The 18,435-nt window shown below is 30.8% G+C and overlaps 2 protein-coding genes across 5 annotated transcripts; both read right to left on the bottom strand.

Annotated features, from left to right (window-relative positions):
• Positions 1 to 485: 485 nt before the first annotated feature.
• SDP6 (FAD-dependent oxidoreductase family protein) lies at positions 486 to 6,396 on the bottom strand. The gene is made up of 6 exons (XM_047322651.2): positions 5,881 to 6,396; positions 3,848 to 4,321; positions 2,899 to 3,230; positions 2,269 to 2,429; positions 1,865 to 2,123; positions 486 to 998 (listed from the first exon to the last, which is right to left on the bottom strand). The coding sequence occupies exons 1-6, from the start codon at positions 6,242 to 6,244 to the stop codon at positions 699 to 701; spliced, it is 1,890 nt and encodes a 629-aa protein (XP_047178607.2). The 5' UTR covers positions 6,245 to 6,396; the 3' UTR covers positions 486 to 698.
• A 6,088-nt stretch (positions 6,397 to 12,484) lies between these two features.
• On the bottom strand, positions 12,485 to 15,585 carry LOC124845550 (MEF2BNB-like protein). Of its 4 annotated transcripts, none has more exons than XM_047322661.2 (3): positions 15,410 to 15,567; positions 15,074 to 15,167; positions 12,485 to 13,443 (listed from the first exon to the last, which is right to left on the bottom strand). In XM_047322661.2, the coding sequence occupies exon 3, from the start codon at positions 13,437 to 13,439 to the stop codon at positions 12,660 to 12,662; it is 780 nt and encodes a 259-aa protein (XP_047178617.1). In that variant the 5' UTR covers positions 13,440 to 13,443; positions 15,074 to 15,167; positions 15,410 to 15,567; the 3' UTR covers positions 12,485 to 12,659. The 4 variants fall into 4 exon arrangements, with proteins under 4 accessions (XP_047178617.1, XP_047178618.1, XP_047178616.1 ...); XM_047322662.2 differs by having other exon boundaries at positions 12,485 to 13,439; XM_047322660.2 differs by lacking the exon at positions 15,074 to 15,167 and having other exon boundaries at positions 15,410 to 15,585.
• Between the last annotated feature and the right edge of the window lie 2,850 nt (positions 15,586 to 18,435).

The raw sequence follows: 18,435 nt of genomic DNA, 5'->3' as shown, positions 1-18,435 counted from the left end.
GATTTCTAACATTATTCGACTTTTGTTCTCAAATCATTATTAATTGTTTTTTCAGTGAACTTTGACATGACTATTTTATGAGAGAAAAATAAATAAAGAAGAAGAAAAGACCTACAATATTGAACTTTACAAACATCTTGGAAAAAATCTTAGAGACTTTGATCTTTAAATAATTTCAACCATCATATATATTATAACATCATTAATTAATATATTTAAGATGTTAAATATATTTAATATTAAAATAAAGTGAAATATTTAGTAATAATTAAAATAATTTATTCAAATTAATAAAATTAAATTGTATTATTCAACCAAATAGTTAAAAAGAATTAAAACTAAAGCAATTGATATTCAACGTGTTTAAATTGTCTTAAAAATATAAAATTCGCTATCCTTAATATTGATATCACCGTCATTATCCTTATGTAGAAGTCCGGGCATTGGTAATTACACAAGTGGAATTATTTTATAAAAAGATAACATTTATTCAAATAGAAAAGATAGAAAATTTATTTATTTCATTTACTTTCAATAAAACGTCAACTTTAGACCGAAACTGCTTCAGTTAAGTGAATTCTATTCTGTATAGCCCGCAATAAATAAAAATCAAAAACCAAAATACAAAGATCATTGGTAAAGGTAAACTAAAGGCTTGATTCCTTTGTTTGATTGATGACTTTTGCAGAAGTACAAAGCTAACTGTGTTTTCCATCATGGAACTTAGCATTTCTGGAGGATTTAAAAGTTCTCAAAAACTCTGTAGCTTTCTCCAACTCTTCCTTCTGCTTTGCATCGTTCCACTTGTGCTCCTTTGCCAAGATCTCAATCACACGAGGCAATGCTTTTTGTGCTGCATCAGTTTCAAGGAAAGCAAGACGAGTCCTCCTTGCAATGAAATCAACAGCAGATTCACAATACTCATTACGAGCACAGTAGGCCACTTCTGCCTCCAGATAAGGGTAACCGTGTGCAAGTCGTTTACCTAAACTTTCATTCTTAAAGGAAAAATACAGAATCAGTTTAACTTCACTTGTGAAACAACGAACATACTAGAAGTATTATAACATATGCATGAAGCTTCTTTATAGAGAATATTACCATCATACCACAGATCCTTATTGTTAGAAAATGCATAATTATCATCATACTAGATCTGTTACTGTTATTTACAATCACCAATAGCAAGGTCGAGAAAACAAAATTCTAATCCCATTTCTGTTTAGTTTCTCGAAATCGCATGAACCAGTAACCAAACTATTATTAAGATGCCCTATGACATGAACAGAGATTGTTGAGTCTGTCAACCATCGGTTAATACATACCCGTCATGCATCCCATAATAGATATCAGCTCATAAATTTTTGACAATTTTGTAAGACAAATTATACCACATCCAGTATGTCATATTTATGCACAAACTGGTGTATCTTTTATGTAATAATAGAATAACCAAAAGGAAAAAAATATATATATATGAAGAGGCAAATGTTCGTGTTTCAATTCTGCTCTTGTGCATGATTAAGAAATGCAGTCACTTACAGGAGCGTTCTTATTTTGGACCATAATCTCGTATCCCTAATAGATACAGATGGTGTCTGTATCAACAATTTGTTAAAGTTCTGAAATAACAAACTTAATATGAAACAAGAATAAATAAATTCTTCAATTCTAAGGCTTACGTTATAAAAAAGAAAATGGGAGGAAAACTAAAAAACATAGCACTGTAATTAAAGAAATTCGAGTACTAGAAACTGAAAAATGGTACTGATCAAACATTTCATTTTTCATTACGATGCTTTTTTATATGTTTGTCGCTCAATGAAATTGGCAATAAAGAATATACAGTAATTTGCAAGCTAACCTGAGCAATGGCAGCCACACGCTCAGCCAATGTTCCATATGCATGAGACAAGTGTCTTGCAGCAGCAGAATCCATTACCCCAGGAACAACTTTGCCACTATGTGTACTTTTCATGCGTGTATACTGTTGAGCAAGAACTGTAAAAGATGAACGCTCCCACCCTTCACCACCAACAAGACGGAGATTGTTTGTCACACATCTACTGGTGGGGGAAAGCTTTCCAGACTTAATAGCAGCATTAACAGCATCTTCTGCCATACTGAAAACACACTTTGATCAGAATAATACCGATGTTGCTGGAATGCTGGGAGACAGTCAACAATTAATTACATTATTGGTTAACGAAACAACATTTGAAAAAACTTCAACTGAGAAACTTTAGCTGCACGTTAATTAATAATTACCTCCGATAGGTAGTCCACTTGCCACCAGTGATTGTGACCAAACCGGGGTAATCCTCGCATACAACATGATCCCTTGAGATACTCTCGGTATTTTTTGCCGTTGGGTCCAGTGCTAAGGGGCGAATGCCGCTCCAAGCAGAAAGAACATCACCGCGGCGTACCTACAACGTTATTCATTCCCCATTACCAAATAGTGAGACATGGAATTAAAAGCAATTATTAATTCTTTCGAAGAAGAAAAACATGTAGATCAAGTGGATACTCACTAGCATCATTTAATCAAGAATTACAAACACAAACCTAGATAACAATAAAAGAGGGAGGGGGTTCCCACAATAAACAGATTAAAATATTTAATAATTAAACAAACATATAAATGTTGAAACGTATTCTTTTTTCTTTGACAATCCAACATATTTCCAAACAAGCAATATCCATGAGATTTTTTTAATTCTGAATCTAAATCAGAAATAAGAGAGAGGAAAAACACAATAAGACCAGCCAAAGCCTTTTCCTGTTTGGTATGAACTTTGTCAGTCAAGCATCACATCTATGTGTTGTGTCCACATCAATTCTTCAGAGAATAATAACGAGTTAAAATAGTCATCTATATTGGAAGGTATAGCATACTTTGACACTAAGGTAACCGGAGATGGCATCCAATATAAATTGTATTTCATCTTCGTGTGGTTCTGGAAGAAAAGTAATGCTAGTATTAGAATCTGTAGTTCCAGCAACCGTTCTTCCCAGCCACGGCAACATAAAAACGACACGCCCATCCTTAGTTTTAGGGACAATTAAGCCCATTCCTTCAGGAGAATAATAATCAGGGAGTATAATGTGCACCCCACTGCTGGGAGAAATCATTTGCTGTGCATTTTTGTTGGCCATTTTCCTTATAGAGTCACAAAATGGTCCACTCGCATTCACAATTACTTTTGCATATGTATCAAACTCATTCCCTGCAGCATGTAAAATACCATAAAAAAATAACTATTAAGCTATACATAACTAATATTTAATTTTGATTCTTAAAACTAACAAATTAAGACATGTCCTGTAATGTGTACGTTTTTACCATACATCCCACACGCAGAAGTTATTGTCTTTCAATTTCTATTAAATAGTATTTGACACTTCCAAATCGCGTTAAATAGTATATTAACAGCCAGTTGATTACATATTAAGTGAACCAACCTTGTGCATACAGATAAAAACAAAGGAAACTACACGTAAAAAAACTGTTTAGAACTATCCATCCACGATGCAAAACTTGGAGTACAGTTCACAGTTGACTTTACCTGAGACCAATAGTTCTACTTCAAAGGCATATATGTTTATTTCATTAAGAGAAAAGGGGGTTACCCAGGCTGTGAACATGTGATTTAGCATAAAAATCTGATACAGGATAATAATGCTTCTAATTGCGTTGTCTTACGTATAAAGTCCAAGTTTCCTTGAACTACTCACATATACTATCCAAAATTTTCTAATAAATACATACATAACACACAGACACACACACATATTGCAAACCTCGAGTGTCTCTATTAAAAGATAGAAATAAAAGGATGTTTACCAGTTAAACTGTCCCGAATCCGTGCACCAATTATCCGTTTTCCATCGTCATCCTTCAGTAAGGATACAACTTCAGCATGGTTCAGCACTGCTGCACCAGCTAAAGCAGCAGTGCAAGCCAATCCAACGTTAAGCCGTGCATCATTCATCTGCCCATCATAATAAACAACGGTGCCCCTTAGACTTCTATCATTTACCTTCCTTGCCAGAGTGGGAAAGAGATCAACAGACTCTTCTGTAGAATAATATCTTGATATGTGCAACAGTTGTCTTCCTGCGACCAAATCATACATTTTCAAGCCCATCCAGTAGTACACTACTTCAAACCAGCTAAAACATGGAGTCATGCATGGCAATGCATGACATAGGTGTGGTGCATTGTCAATAACCTGTTTCCGTTCTTCAAGTGCATGAAGCACTAACTTGAATTGCCCATAGTCAAGGTTAAAGACAGCTTTCTCCAGGTACCGAACACCTAATTCACAACAAGCATTGACTGATTAGATTTAGCTCAAATGTTTAGAAAATTTACTCTTAAAAAGTAAAACAGTGTATAATTTAATAAAACATAAAAAAAAGGGTACTCCTCTCATTCATCTTTATCTGTCTGTTGAAGTTTTTTTATCCAGATATGCAGAAACCGATAAATGCAAAAAAATATTTTATCCTGATAAAACAGTTTTAAGATTTCCTATTTTATCTTTTTTTTTTTCATTTTTACATTAGAATAAATATTATATATATGTATGTATATATGTATGAATTAATTAAACATTGGCGGACATTAATAGTACAATTGATAAAAGAGTATTTAATATTATCTTCAACTTGAAAAATAATAGATAAATAAAAACGAAAATCTAATACGACAATTAAAAAGGGACAAAGGGAATATCAACAGAACAGATGATTGGTGAACACATGGAAGAACTCCAAATGATATCTTAAAAACACTAGTAGGCAGTAGACAACTTGATGAAGAAGAAATTTGATGACGAATTATCCATTGTCTTCCTCTCTTTCCCCATCTTCAAGGGCCTTAGCCCCCACATGCTTCTTAATCTCAACTAGAAAGGAAAAACAAGTGCTTAAACACGAAAACCTTGCTTTGACAAGGTGCAATCGGAGGCCAGGGGACAGAGAAGTTAAGTTCTAACAATCAACTACTCTAAAAGTTTAAACTGTTGGGTGAATGGTTGAGAAATGGTTTTATGTATAATAATCTACAGAAATTCAACTTTCACCAAGAATGAAAATCATTTGACTATAGAAGCTCCAATACCACGTACCAACTCTTTAAAGCTTAGGTTGTTAGGTAGACTCGTGCTTGATTTACTCAAAGCAAAAGAATATGAGGAAGCAAATTACTAGGAATCATGACACCAATGACCCACCTGGAATATACCCAGTTCAAACAGATTGATGTTGTTCCATGTGCGTATGTTCATTTTAATCATCTTCTTTAAAAAATCCTTTTTCAAAATCATAATCATCGACATACATTATTCACACACATTATTACACACAACCAAATGATAATCACAAAATAAACCACAAAAAATAGAATAATAATATTGACACAAACAAATAATTTAAGTTCATTTGACACTATTTTTTATTATTTTTTATATATAAATACAAAAAAATATTTTTTTTATAATTATTTTACTCCAATAATATATATAAAGTGAATGTGAATATCTCACCATTACTCAAATAAACTACGTTAAACTGAGAAAGGTCAAAAAAGGTTCTGCAACACCACCGTGACGTCAAGGCTTAACTCAACAGCAACTGATATCAGTGAAAGCATCGCTACATTTTTCCACAATTTCCTGGAATGTCAGATATTGCAAGAAACCACACCGACGACGGTAGTTCAAAATGTTCCTTAACACCGAAGGCTCTCGATTTCGAACAACGATGCATTCATTAATGCAAATTTATATAATAGAAAAGTAACGAGAATTATATCTATCACTGCAAAAGCATGACACAAAATCAACAAATCATAATCCATTCGCAACAATGTACCTCCATGAAGGAGCTTCGTGGAACGAGACGAAGTTCCGGCAGCGAAATCCTCCCGCTCCACGAGCCCGACACGGAGTCCTCGGGTTACGGCGTCGAGAGCAGCGCCGGAACCGGTAGCTCCGCCTCCGATGACGAGAACATCGAGTGGATTAGACTTGCTGGCAGCTGCGAGCACCGACTGCTGCGCCTCCCTGGCCGGAACGACGGCGCCGGGATCGTGCACCTTTTTTCGGAGGGCCTCGAGCCGGGAATTACCTCCGTAATCGCTGGCAGATATTAGAGGATCGTGCAGGACGACAGCCCCGCCGTACGCGGCGGCGATGGCGGTTGCGGTGACGGCGCCGAGTTTCCTGAGTCGCGTCATGGCGGTGAGAAGAGAGAGAGAAGAGTGTGCGTGTGTGTTGCAATGAAAAGCGAGGTAAGGAAAAAATAAAACGGTTTTTGGAGTGGGTCTGGTAGGGAGTTGAAAGCGAAAGCGTGGAAGTGAGAGGACAAATGTCAGAAGCTTCACCAGCAATTCTTTTTGTGTTTCAACTTCAACCTAGGGAACGGTCAATCTCATTTTTTATGCTCCCCAAGTTTAGCAGGTCAGCGACCAACACTTTTTTTTCTTTCAAATTCTTTTACGAAGTATTTCTCAACAATAATTTATTATTTATAGTTGTTATCATATTTCTAATTCAACCTTCAATTTTGTTAATTAAAATTAACTTGCAATATTTAAATTAGTGGAAACCTAAGTGTGCACATACACTTATATTTATATTAATTTTAGTTTTACACACTTTAAAATAAAATTATATTCACTATGAAATTTGAATTTCAAAATAATACTATAAGTCTCATTTTTCACTATCACACTCCTCGTTTACACATAAAAAATATGTAACAAAAAAATTATATTAAAGTATCCATAATATATACCATTAATAAAGAGATTTTTTATTTTAGTGTGTATATATTTTCTTTTTTAATTTTATCTTTTATAATGGTATATTTTAAACTGAAATAATTATTTTATTAAATTTAGTTTTTGAAAAATAATTTAATTACATTTTAAACTATAATTAGCTTTTTTACTATTTTACTTTTTTTAAGTAGTCGTTTATTTAAATTTAACCGTTTTTTAATCTAAGTTAGTTATCAATAATAAAAAAAATGACATATTATTTATGTCTTTATACTAATATTAATAAAAGAATTCTCTCTTTTAATATACATGAATTCTTATTAATATTATTTTTAAGTAATTATTCTTTTAAGCATGAGTATTTGTTCGGTTTCACTACTCTTTTTTAACTTTTTTTAAATTAAAATAATTATTTTTAATAAAAAAATTCACTACAAACAATAAAAAATTATCTATAATAAAATTACAAAAATTATTTAAATTTATATTTACTTTTATAACTATAATAATAATATTTTTATTAGCATAAAAAGAATGTGATAATTATCTTTTACAATCATTGTATAATGATTTTTATATGTATATATTATGGATTTTGTTTTCATTAATATAAATTATTTTATTTTATAAATATATAATATATTTTAAAACTGAATTAATTACTTATAACAAAAATATATAAATTATTTATTTTATTTTTTATTAATTTCAATAAAAAATAATTTTCTTTTATCATAACATAAAATATATAATATTAATAAAGTAATAAATAATTATGTTTAATAAAAAAAATTACCTGAAATAAAATTTTAAAAAAATATGTTATGGGTCCATTCCTTAAATTATAGAACACAAGCCTCGGAGCAAATAAATATTTCATTATAATATTTATACTATTATATATAAAGAGAATTTATCTTTTTATTTTTTTTAAAGACATAGAAAATAGAAGTGGTAGTAGTTTAAAAATAGTAAGATTTTATTATTTTAATATTAAATAATTTTAATATAAATAGTTTGGTTATAAACTAGTTTCATTATTTTAAAAGAAATCATTTCTATAAAAATCACTTTTATAGAGTTCTCTGACTTCTCTCTAAGGATTCTTCTTCCATGCTCTTATGATTGAAAAATCAAGATTGTAAGATTGATCTTTGAGGCAAGATCTTCAATCTAAACTTATTAGTTTCTCTGTTTGAGTAAGTTCAGTTTTCAACTTTTTCGTTGGCATTTTCTTATATGTGTTGCATATGGGTCTTGATTTGCTTGTATGTGTCTTTTGAGTCTTTAATTTGAGTGTCAGTTGATCAGTAGTCTAAGGGGAGTACTCTAATCGTGATTCGGGTTCGTAGGAGCAAATAAGACTTCTTGTGTGTTCGGAGTTGTTTTAGGTTCTTTAGAGTGATTTGATCATCTGTTCGGTAAGGGAAACTAAATTTCTTGTTTTCTTTTAAAGTTTGAAATAACTTGTTAAATTGTTTTGGTATGTTACAATTGTGTGGGATGATGGTTGAATATGAGTTTGAGTTATATGATAATGTATCGTGCAACTTGTTGAAATTGATGGTATAATATGATGAATGCGGGTTGTAGTGAGCTTGTTATTGTAATGATTTACTGGATGTTTTCTTTTGCTGAGAAATTATGCATTAATAGATCATCTTACTATTAAATATTTGATTTATTAATAAATCGAGTTTAGTTAAGAAATGATTTACAAATGGATGGTTTTATAAGTGAAATTATGTGGAAAAAAATTCATTGAATAAGTTGAATGTTAAAAGTTTGTTATGTTGTAATACAGACTTTAGTAGCCTTACTTATTAAAAAAAAAAAGTTGTCTTAATTTATAGTTAGTTCAAAGAATATTTTCTGAATTATTAGACGTGTCTAGTGATGAGTGTATGATGAACAAACGTTTAGTAATATGTTTGAAATTAACTTAATTATTTTTGTTGTGTTATAAATCAATAAATCATTTTTTCTCTCTCAATTCAAATAATACTCTTTAATATTTTATTTTTGTTTTCTTTCTCTCTTAATTAAAATTCTTAACGTATCTTATCAATTGCAATCAATTATTTAAGAACATATATATTTGAACTCAAAAATATCTCCTTTTCATTTATTTTATTGTGTCACCTATCAAAATAATCATTAGTGAGATAATAATAACATTATCCGTACACATCCCAATTAGGGATGACAACGAGTCGGGTCGGATACGGATAATGTTTATCTGTAATTCGACTTGACAAAAAAAATCCACTCGTTATATGTGTGGATATCTGCTTAAAAAATATCCACGGATATTTTAAAATCCGCGGATACCCGCAAATATTTAAAAATATATATTTTTATAAAATATTATAATAAAATTTAAATAAAATTGCAAAAAATATATAAATATAGTATATATATTAAATTAAATATAAATTAAAATTTAACTTTAATTATATTTAACCTTATAAAATATAAATTAATGTTAATTTTAATTAAATTTAACTTAATAAAATAAAAATATTTTTTACGGATAGCGGATATTCACGAGTACTCCCGATCCGTTTATAAGCGGGTATTAAAAAACTCGCTATCCGCAATCAACAGATAATAAATATCCACGGGTACCAACTATCACTCACGGATTTTATCTGTTGATATTCGTTGACGGGGATTTTTTTGTCATCCCTCGATATGAAATTAAAGGTGCTACATTTAAAACTATTAATAATTATTTTTTATTGTATTAAATATTTGGAGTGAGTGAGAATTTTGATACTACATTTATAATGTAAAATGTAAAATGGGCATAAAAGGAATTACCGCAAAGATATAATTATTTTAGAAAAAATGAGAAGATTCTGCAAAAGATTTTATGGCTCGTGACCTATGTACTCAACCAACCAACAATGTACTCACTCTACTTGGGCAGGGTACCCTTCAATTGAAGGGTGTTGAATCCGTGATATTGATATATGCAAGCATTACGTTCATTTTTGTCATAATCAATAAGCCAACTAACTCCAAAATTATCTCATTTATTTTATTCCCGACTCTTAAGATTTTAATTACAAATTTAATTTTACAATAAAGGTAAGTGTACAGAATGTCCCATCCGAATTTTCAGGAAGCTAAAAGTGATATTTTATCGTATTAACTAAGTGACTGATATATGACATTTCTTAAAAAACCCTAATTAAGATTAGTGAAATTTGGATCAAAATTAGTCAATAATAATAAAAAGTTTATCACAAATACTATAAACAAATATTGAAGGTAAGGTAGTAAGATATGCATTAATTACACAATCATTATCTTGATCTTTAGACCTAATTAACTTTATCATCAAAAAACTTTTGATAAGTACTCACCAGGACACATATGCTCATTCTCCTTACAAACTCATAGGTTGAGGACTTTACCGTCAACATTATTGTCAAGCACATAAGACTACTCGACTCATTCATACAATTCTTTACCTTAACATAAATGATTCGCATAATCATAAATCTCATAGGATACATATTTGTAACTCAAGATGATTGGAAGATTCAATTCATCCCCTTCATCAATACAATTAATGACGATTTATGAGGTTGAATCCTCTTCAATAACATCGTGAGAAGCTTTGCCCTTATTTGTTTCCTCAATATGCACACATGTGGTTACACGGTTGATCGAATCTAAATTTGTTGATTTTTGGCTATCATGCTCATACCTGAATAATGACGTCGTCGTCAACAACACATCATCAACATACTCCCAACCACCCTGACTATAAGACTTTTCAAACGAAGAAAGATGAACGGTTATCATTATTACCTTAAACCGGAAATCAAACAATAAAAGAGAAGTAACAAAAGAAAAAAAAAGGTAAAAATGATCATCCAACCCTTCCCATATTTATAAAAGTGGGTGACTCAACTGTCGTAGAGCATTAAACGACCAAAGCATTAACCCCTTTCACAAATCTTTGATGATACTCAAACTTTTGGAGTTTGTGCACGATATGTCTCTTATGATCAATAATCGACTGAATGGTCAACTCATCGATTAGTCAAATGTGATATTTTACCATATTAATTAAGCGACAAATATGACATTTCTAAAAAAAACGAACAACCAAGTGAAACAATTTAAAACATAAAACTATTATGATTAAACTCATAATTAAAATGAATGAAATTTAAATTGTAATTAGATCAACTATAATAAAAACTTATTACAAATTTTATACATAGAAATTGAAGATGAAATAGTAGGTTATACATTAATTACATGTTGATTATTCTAACGTTAAAACAAAACTAAGAACCTTTCACAAATATTCATCAATTAAATTAGTATTGACAAATAGAAAATAGATGAATCAAAGCAAGAAGTATTCGACTACCTACCCTTAGAAATTAATCGAATCTACATACTAAAACAATAAGCAAATAAGATGAATAAAAACATAAGTTAAACAATATGTGTAGAAAAAAAATTAAAGTGATGTCAACTAAAAACAACCCACACTGACTTAAAAAAAACGTGTTTAATATCAATAAAAAAATTCAAACGACTCCTAAAAATAGTAAACATATATATCGAAAACAAATATTATTAATATTAATTAAAAAAATAATTACGATTCACTTTTAACATAAAAAAATTGTCAATATCAATAAAAAATTGTACTGTGTAAAAAATACTTCAATCTTCACTAAATTTATATCTAAGTCAAACAGAAAATATAAAGAAAAAAGAGAATTAAAAAGAATAAAGTAAAATTTAAAATTCTTTAGTTTAAAATAATCAAATTATCATCACAAGTTTAAAAAATATAAGTTCTTTGAAATTTATATCCAAACAACATATTATTTATTGTAAAATATTATAAATTTTCTATAAAAATAAATTATCCTCTGCAGTTTCATGGGACACCAAGAACTCAAAATAAAAAACATAATTTTATAAGATTCTCGACATTCATTTATGCTACTGTACGAAAGCACAGGCTGAGATTCATTGTAATGCTTGTTTCTACCTTACCAGTAGTGAATTTTAAAAGCAACCACTCCACTTTTGCATGATTCCTCTATGACTTCCCTTTTCTTCTATCTACTCATTAAAAATATCAATGCTATGTATTTCAATTATATGTGTTGCTAATTCCTTCAAACCAAAAGCACTAAACACACAGTGATATTATTAAGAAAGGACATTGGTGGCCATGTGTAGTGCTGTGTTGATTTTACAGCTTTCTTTACTTCACTCAGTGATAGTCAAACACATGCATTTTAATTCAGTAGTCCTCAGTGGCACTTTGACCAGGGAGAAACAAAAATAAAACAAAAAGATAGCCTTGCAATTGAACATTAGTATCCCCAAGTGCAAGAACAACAATCATGAAAATGTTACTTTGTTGATTTCAAAATGCATCTTACAAATACATCACCCTACATTCCCAACTTTTCTTGAAGTCCTCCCTATCATATACAGGAATGAGGTAAAGCCCTCTGATATTCTTCACCATTCTATTATTCATTCTCTTTAGGTTGATAATCAACCATTATTTTTATAGAAGCATCTGTCATGCCATTATAAAACTCAACCTTCAATGAATTATGCACTGAACAAATCTAGCAGTATTTACCATTCATGAAGCTTCTTTTACCTCGGTTGACATAGTAAATGTTGAAATTCCCAAGGTAGAGGAAACGAAAATTCATACCTGACCAAATCATGTGTATCATGCTTGTTTAAACTTTAAAGAACAACTCTACAGCATAACAAAAATCATTTTATTTATAGACAATATTTAGAGATGGTTGAAATTTCACAACAGCCTTTAAGAGCTGAAGCATTTTATTGGAGTGTAGCCGAGCTAAGAGCTTTTCTCACCACCTGTACCGCAATTATCATCAAGGGTTCCAGTTCCATCTAGCCACTCCTCTAGTTTAGCTTCTTTACAAGCTTTGAAGTCTTCATATATATCTGATGATACTGATAATAAATTAATGCTGATATCACTTGCATCATGCTCTTCATGTTGAGACTCATCTTCACCCTGGCTTGCTACAGGCAACTCTTCAGTTTTGGCAGCCCAAAAAGATGAAGAAATGCTTCCTGATGAGACTGACAATGGCAAATTAGGGTAAATATGCGGTTTTTCATCCATGGAATCTATTGATCCACTAGCATCATGTTGTCGCCACTTGAAGCTGCTAGCCTTCTGTTTTGCTGACATCAAAACATTTGAAAAATAGTTATTTCTGTTTTTGTTTCCCTCGTGAGTATCAAAACTAGCTCTTTCTGAACGAGGACGTGACAGTGGACTAATCAACCCTCTCTTCGGCTGTTTTGTTTCTATAATATTCAGAGATTTCTTAATCTCTCCAATCATCTTATCAGCTATGGGAAATCCATGCTCTTTCATTGATCGAACCACCGTGACAGAGTCCTCCAAATCTTCGGTTTGCAAAGTTGTTTCATGGGATTTCTCAACAACATTTTTCTTAACTTCGATGACATTAGGTACTGCATTTTGGGCATGCTGTTGGATAAAGAAAAGCCCAACAGATGGTTCATTTGCCACGTATTTGGTCATCTCTGCCATGCATTCACTTATCTCCACAAAACCATCAATGATGGAGAAATCACGCATCTTCCTGGGGTAAAAACATATTTCATGATTGTTGTTATCCAAAAATGAAACAAAACAAGATAACTAGGTAAAAACAAGAGAGTAACAAATTGAACAGAGATATTAGCCCGTAGATGAGGAAAATTTAATTTACACAACCGATAGATTGATACATTTCATTCTGTGATCCAAATCCTGAAGAGTGTCAACAGATACTATTAATTTCTATGAAACAGATAATACACACAATTAGATGCACATTCTGAAAAGAAAAATACAGGGTACATTCAATTGCTACAGGGGGCATCAGACACAATGTGTGTAATTCTTTTCTAAAGCATATTACGCTAACCTTTATTTTGACTGTTCAGTTATGATGAGAATGAAATTTTGAATTGAAAGGATTCCATAGTTTTACCAGAGTGATTCAGGCATAGGATTTAAGATAGTAAGCTCCATTTAAGTTTGGCTACAAATTTTTTTAACTCAAACATATACGAATGAGTTCCATAGCAATTCTATCCCTCTCTTGAGACATTAAGCTAAAACCTGTTGAAACATACCAAGAAATTGCTGCAAAAAAAGGAATTGTATGGAGGAGAGACAAGTATATAGCATCAAAAGAGGACGTTGTGGTTGTGACAGAACAAGAATGAGGATACAGACTTGACAGATTACAGAGAGGATTTTTATACATTTATTGGCCACGACACAAAAGGAATTGTTTATGAAAGGAGACTAGAAGGCAAAACAAACATGCCAAATCAGAAGCCTCTACACCAACATGGTTCTAACAGAACTGGAAAAGTCCAAAGGAAGTATAAAACATGGAAGAGAAAAAAGAAACATCAAAGAAAAGTTAGAAAAATGATAAAAAAAAACATCTAAAATATTCAAAAAATAAGACTATCTCAATTGACAAAGAAAACAGATAAGAGAAACAAGAGAATACGTGAGATATGAACTTCAAGAGACTGGAACAAAACTATAATACTACTTTATCAAATATTCAAATTCTCGTAGCATTAACTATAAATGAACTTTTTTCTCCACTTATCCTGACTTGCACTAAACAGTAATAAACCTAACATGAAACCATTCGAGGAGCATTAGAACCCTAACATGAAACCTTCACGCAGAGATCAAAATCATAAAGGTGGAAACAGGGGAAACAATCAAGCTCCCTTAACATGCTATTGTTCCTCCCTCCATCATATTTGTTAAACAAAGTTACAAGTATAACGTATCCCCGCCACCAAAAAAAAATTTGACCACTTTAATCCTTAATCACAAAGTGACAAATTCCCGTAACTCTCCACACATTTACTTCACTCCAATCAAATACACCAATAAGAAAATTAATGAGAGAAACACTTGTAATGCGTGAAAGCCTGGAGACTTGTAACCACAATGCAATTACCAACATCAAAGAACCAATACGTATACTGCACCTCAAAAAAATGATTTTTTTAATCCTTAATCACAAAAATAATCAATACCCATAATTCTCTACAATACGTTTTTTTCAGGTCAATCAAATAATATAACACAAAATTAATCAGATGCACAGTTGCGGCGCGTGAGAGCCAATAGACTTGTATCCAAACTGCAATTACCAACAAGGAAGACCAGGGACAAAAAGAAAAACAGCTTACTATTAGGATAACATCCAGAATTTCATACAAAAACCATGGTCAGAGGAGATCCACCGCCCCAAAGGGCATTTGATGTGAGTATCGATGTCAAGTCCTACAAGAATTTGAAACAAAGGTTGACTTTGTTGCTGCAAAATCGGTAATCTAGCTGGAAAATCAGCTCTAACTAAAGGAAGAAGGTGAAAAAAAAAATGAGAGGAAAAAGGTGGATTTGATTTATTTGCACCCATACGGAGCCATGATGGTGATAGGAGTTAGGTGGGTTAGTGAAAAATTATAAGAGGATTGTGATTATTGTCAAGAAACTGTAAGGAGAAGAAGAGATAGAGAACCTACCCTACAGTGGGAGCAGTCAAACCAAGGTGTGAGGAAGCATTAGCAACAGCAGGAGGAGAGAGAGTCATGCCAGTGCCGGCGTTTCCTTTGGTTCTTTAGAAGTTACTCTTACGATGTTGTCCTTGTCTTTTCTTTTCTACGTATTGGTGTGCTTAGTCCACCACCACACGCGATGCAACACTGATAATAACACATATAAATAGGAAAACAGTGGTTTTTTTATAGTGAAATTCAATCACCAATCATTTATATATCTATATCTATATATATAATAATAACAATAATAATTTTATTATCTTTTATACTAAATATCTTTAAAATTATCTTCAAGCTATTTTTTATAAAATGATAATGTAATTTTTAACTTAAGTTAATTTTTCCATCTCTTAAAATATTATAACAAAATTCAATTGCTAATAATTTAAAAAGACCGGAAATTTTGGATAATTAGAATAATATCATTAGAAATCTATAACATTCACCAGATTTATGTGATTATTTATAAATTTAATTCTTAAATAGTATTTTTTTTATGATATTAAACATGGATTGTTATAGGACTAAAAGAGAGTTTTCAAATAAAATGAATTTTAATTAAAAATATATAAGAGCAATTATATAGTATTTGATCCTTTGTTCTAGTTTAAAATAAAAGAGTATTTTGAAAAGCAAATTTCTTGATTCAGTGAGGTATGTAGGTATTGCGTCTTTTCGAAACTTCAACAATTGTTAACTTATAATTTTGGTTTAATGTCTCAATAGGTTCCTATTTTTGTTCAGAATTTAAAATAGGTTCCTTTATTTTTTGGCGTCTCAATTGAGTCCTTATTTTTATTAATTTGATGCAAATAAATCATTTTCGTCAATTTCATCAAACGGCGTTAATGAATGTGTGACGTGGCCTGAGAACATTATTGACACGTGTAAGGCCACGTCACACATTCATTAACGCCGTTTGATGAAATTGACGAAAATGATTTATTTGCATCAAATTAACAAAAATAAGGACCCTTGAGATACCAAAAAATAAAGAGACCTATTTCAAATTCTAAACAAAAATAGAGACCTATTGAGACATTAAACCTATAATTTATTGTGCGATTTTCTCCGGTAGACGAGGGCGCTTGCAAAGTTTATGAAGAAAGCAGAAAATGTTAGTTGATGTTGTATCGTTTCATGCATTGATAAAACTCAAGGAAATGTCTCTAAGGTACTTTGGATCACTTTCTTTCAATTCTACAAACCTTGACAAGTTTGTTGTGAAGGAACTTTCCCAAAAAAGGGCCCATTAACTAATGCAAAATGTTTGTTGTGTTAATTAGTCATTATGAAACTTTTTCAAGAATTAATTAATGTTAGGGAGTGCTTAGTGCCATCAGTGAAAAACTTTTGTATATTTGGATCAGTATACAATTGTTCGGTTTGAACCAAACATGCTTCTAAAATCTAAAAACTGAACTTCTTCTAAATAAGTTTTAAACTCATACTTGTTTTGAGTGTATGGGGTTTTAGTGTATACTTATTGATCAACTCATTTATTTATAATAGAAAGTTTAGTTATATAGAATTAAGTGGAATAAAACTTGATAGAAGAAACATAAGAAACAAAAAAGTAATATAAAAACAACAATTTTATCATTTATAATCTTATCTCTAATACCCCTCTCAAGTGGGTTGTGGGTGTCTTTCAAACCCAACTTGAAAACATTATCTTCAAAGGGAGCATGATGCACGGATTTAGTGCGCATATGATAAATCTAATGTATAGAAGAAAAATGAAACAAGACGAGACTTTCAAGAATTTTAGCACAAATGAAGTGACAATCTACTTCGATATATTTCATTCGACCATGAAATGTGAAATTTTTTTGAGTCACTGCAATTTACAAGTAAAAATGGTTAAGTCCCTGTATTATACTTTTGTAGATCTGTGAGAAAAAATATTTTGTTATTTAGATTTCTATGAAATCAAGCACATGTCATAAAAAATACAATATATTGTAATCGATTTTTAAATTATGTTGCAACTAGCGCAATCTCAATAAATAAATAAATAACTTGAAGTCTATTGGGATTTTTAACTAAACAAAAGATGTCTTTACCATGTGCATTTTTATTAGAAGGTAACTCAACCTCATAAAACTGTCCATTTGTGAAATAAAGTTTGCATTTCATTTATATATTAAAAATTGATCTTATCTTTAGTCAATGTAAAAATTCCTAACTTATTTATTGCACAACAAAACTAATGTCTCGTCTAATATTTATTAAATATATAAATTCTCTATCTAATATCTTTCAATAGAGTCATTAATAAAATTTTCTTTATTGTCTGTGAGTATAACATAAGGAAATGAGTGTTGACAGGTTTACTACCAGTGAGGTCTTATTAAAAAAAATTCAAAATATTGTTTGTGTTGATTTAGAACCAAACCACGTTGGGATATGGCAATTTGAATACAAAAAAATGTCCAAGATCCTTGATGTGAAATTGATTATGAATATACTGATTGGCTTAATTTATCATACAAAATCTATTATAAGTGATTACCATATTATCTACATAGATTAAAAGTGTTGTAAAACAAACATCGTTGTTTTGTATGAACAAGAAATGATCAATTGTGCTTTAAGTGAAATCAAAATTTAATAAATTAATAGTGCATTCCATTGTCAACTTGCGTGTCTTAATTCATATAAGAATTTTGTAATATCAATTAGCAATTATTTAAAATGAATCTTTATAGTTGATTTTAATAAATTAATGTTAATATTTTACATACATAGTATAAAAAAATAAATCGGTGAATTAGTTTATCACTGGACTGGTGAGCCAAAGTGAACAAACCAAACTAGATTAAAGGTGTTACCGAGTAAAAACAAGGTCGACCAATTGTATTATATTTAACTATAATTTTTATGTATTTGTATTCTTTTTGTTGCATATCTTATTTACTTTCCTAATTATTGTCACGATTATTTTACATTCAATCCTGAATTGGTCTATTGATCTACTCGTCTTTTCT

The sequence above is a fragment of the Vigna umbellata genome, chromosome 8 (genome assembly GCF_029865625.1).
Source record: "Vigna umbellata cultivar VRB3 chromosome 8, Vumbellata_1.0, whole genome shotgun sequence".
NCBI lineage: Eukaryota > Viridiplantae > Streptophyta > Magnoliopsida > Fabales > Fabaceae > Vigna > Vigna umbellata.
This window is presented reverse-complemented; position numbering and strand designations above follow the sequence as displayed.

What these genes read in the sequence shown, in the direction of transcription:
- LOC124845550 (XM_047322660.2), bottom strand. Translation starts at nt 15,477, where the DNA reads ATGACTCTCTCTCCTCCTGCTGTTGCTAATGCTTCCTCACACCTTGGT. An exon ending in TTGACTGCTCCCACTGTAGG is followed by an intron (nt 13,444 to 15,409) that starts GTAGGTTCTCTA and finishes TTTTTACCCCAG; the next exon opens with GAAGATGCGTGATTTCTCCA.
- SDP6 (XM_047322651.2), bottom strand. Translation starts at nt 6,244, where the DNA reads ATGACGCGACTCAGGAAACTCGGCGCCGTCACCGCAACCGCCATCGCC. An exon ending in GATTCGGGACAGTTTAACTG is followed by an intron (nt 3,231 to 3,847) that starts GTAAACATCCTT and finishes TACATGCTGCAG; the next exon opens with GGAATGAGTTTGATACATAT. An exon ending in CCGGTTACCTTAGTGTCAAA is followed by an intron (nt 2,430 to 2,898) that starts GTATGCTATACC and finishes ATAACGTTGTAG; the next exon opens with GTACGCCGCGGTGATGTTCT.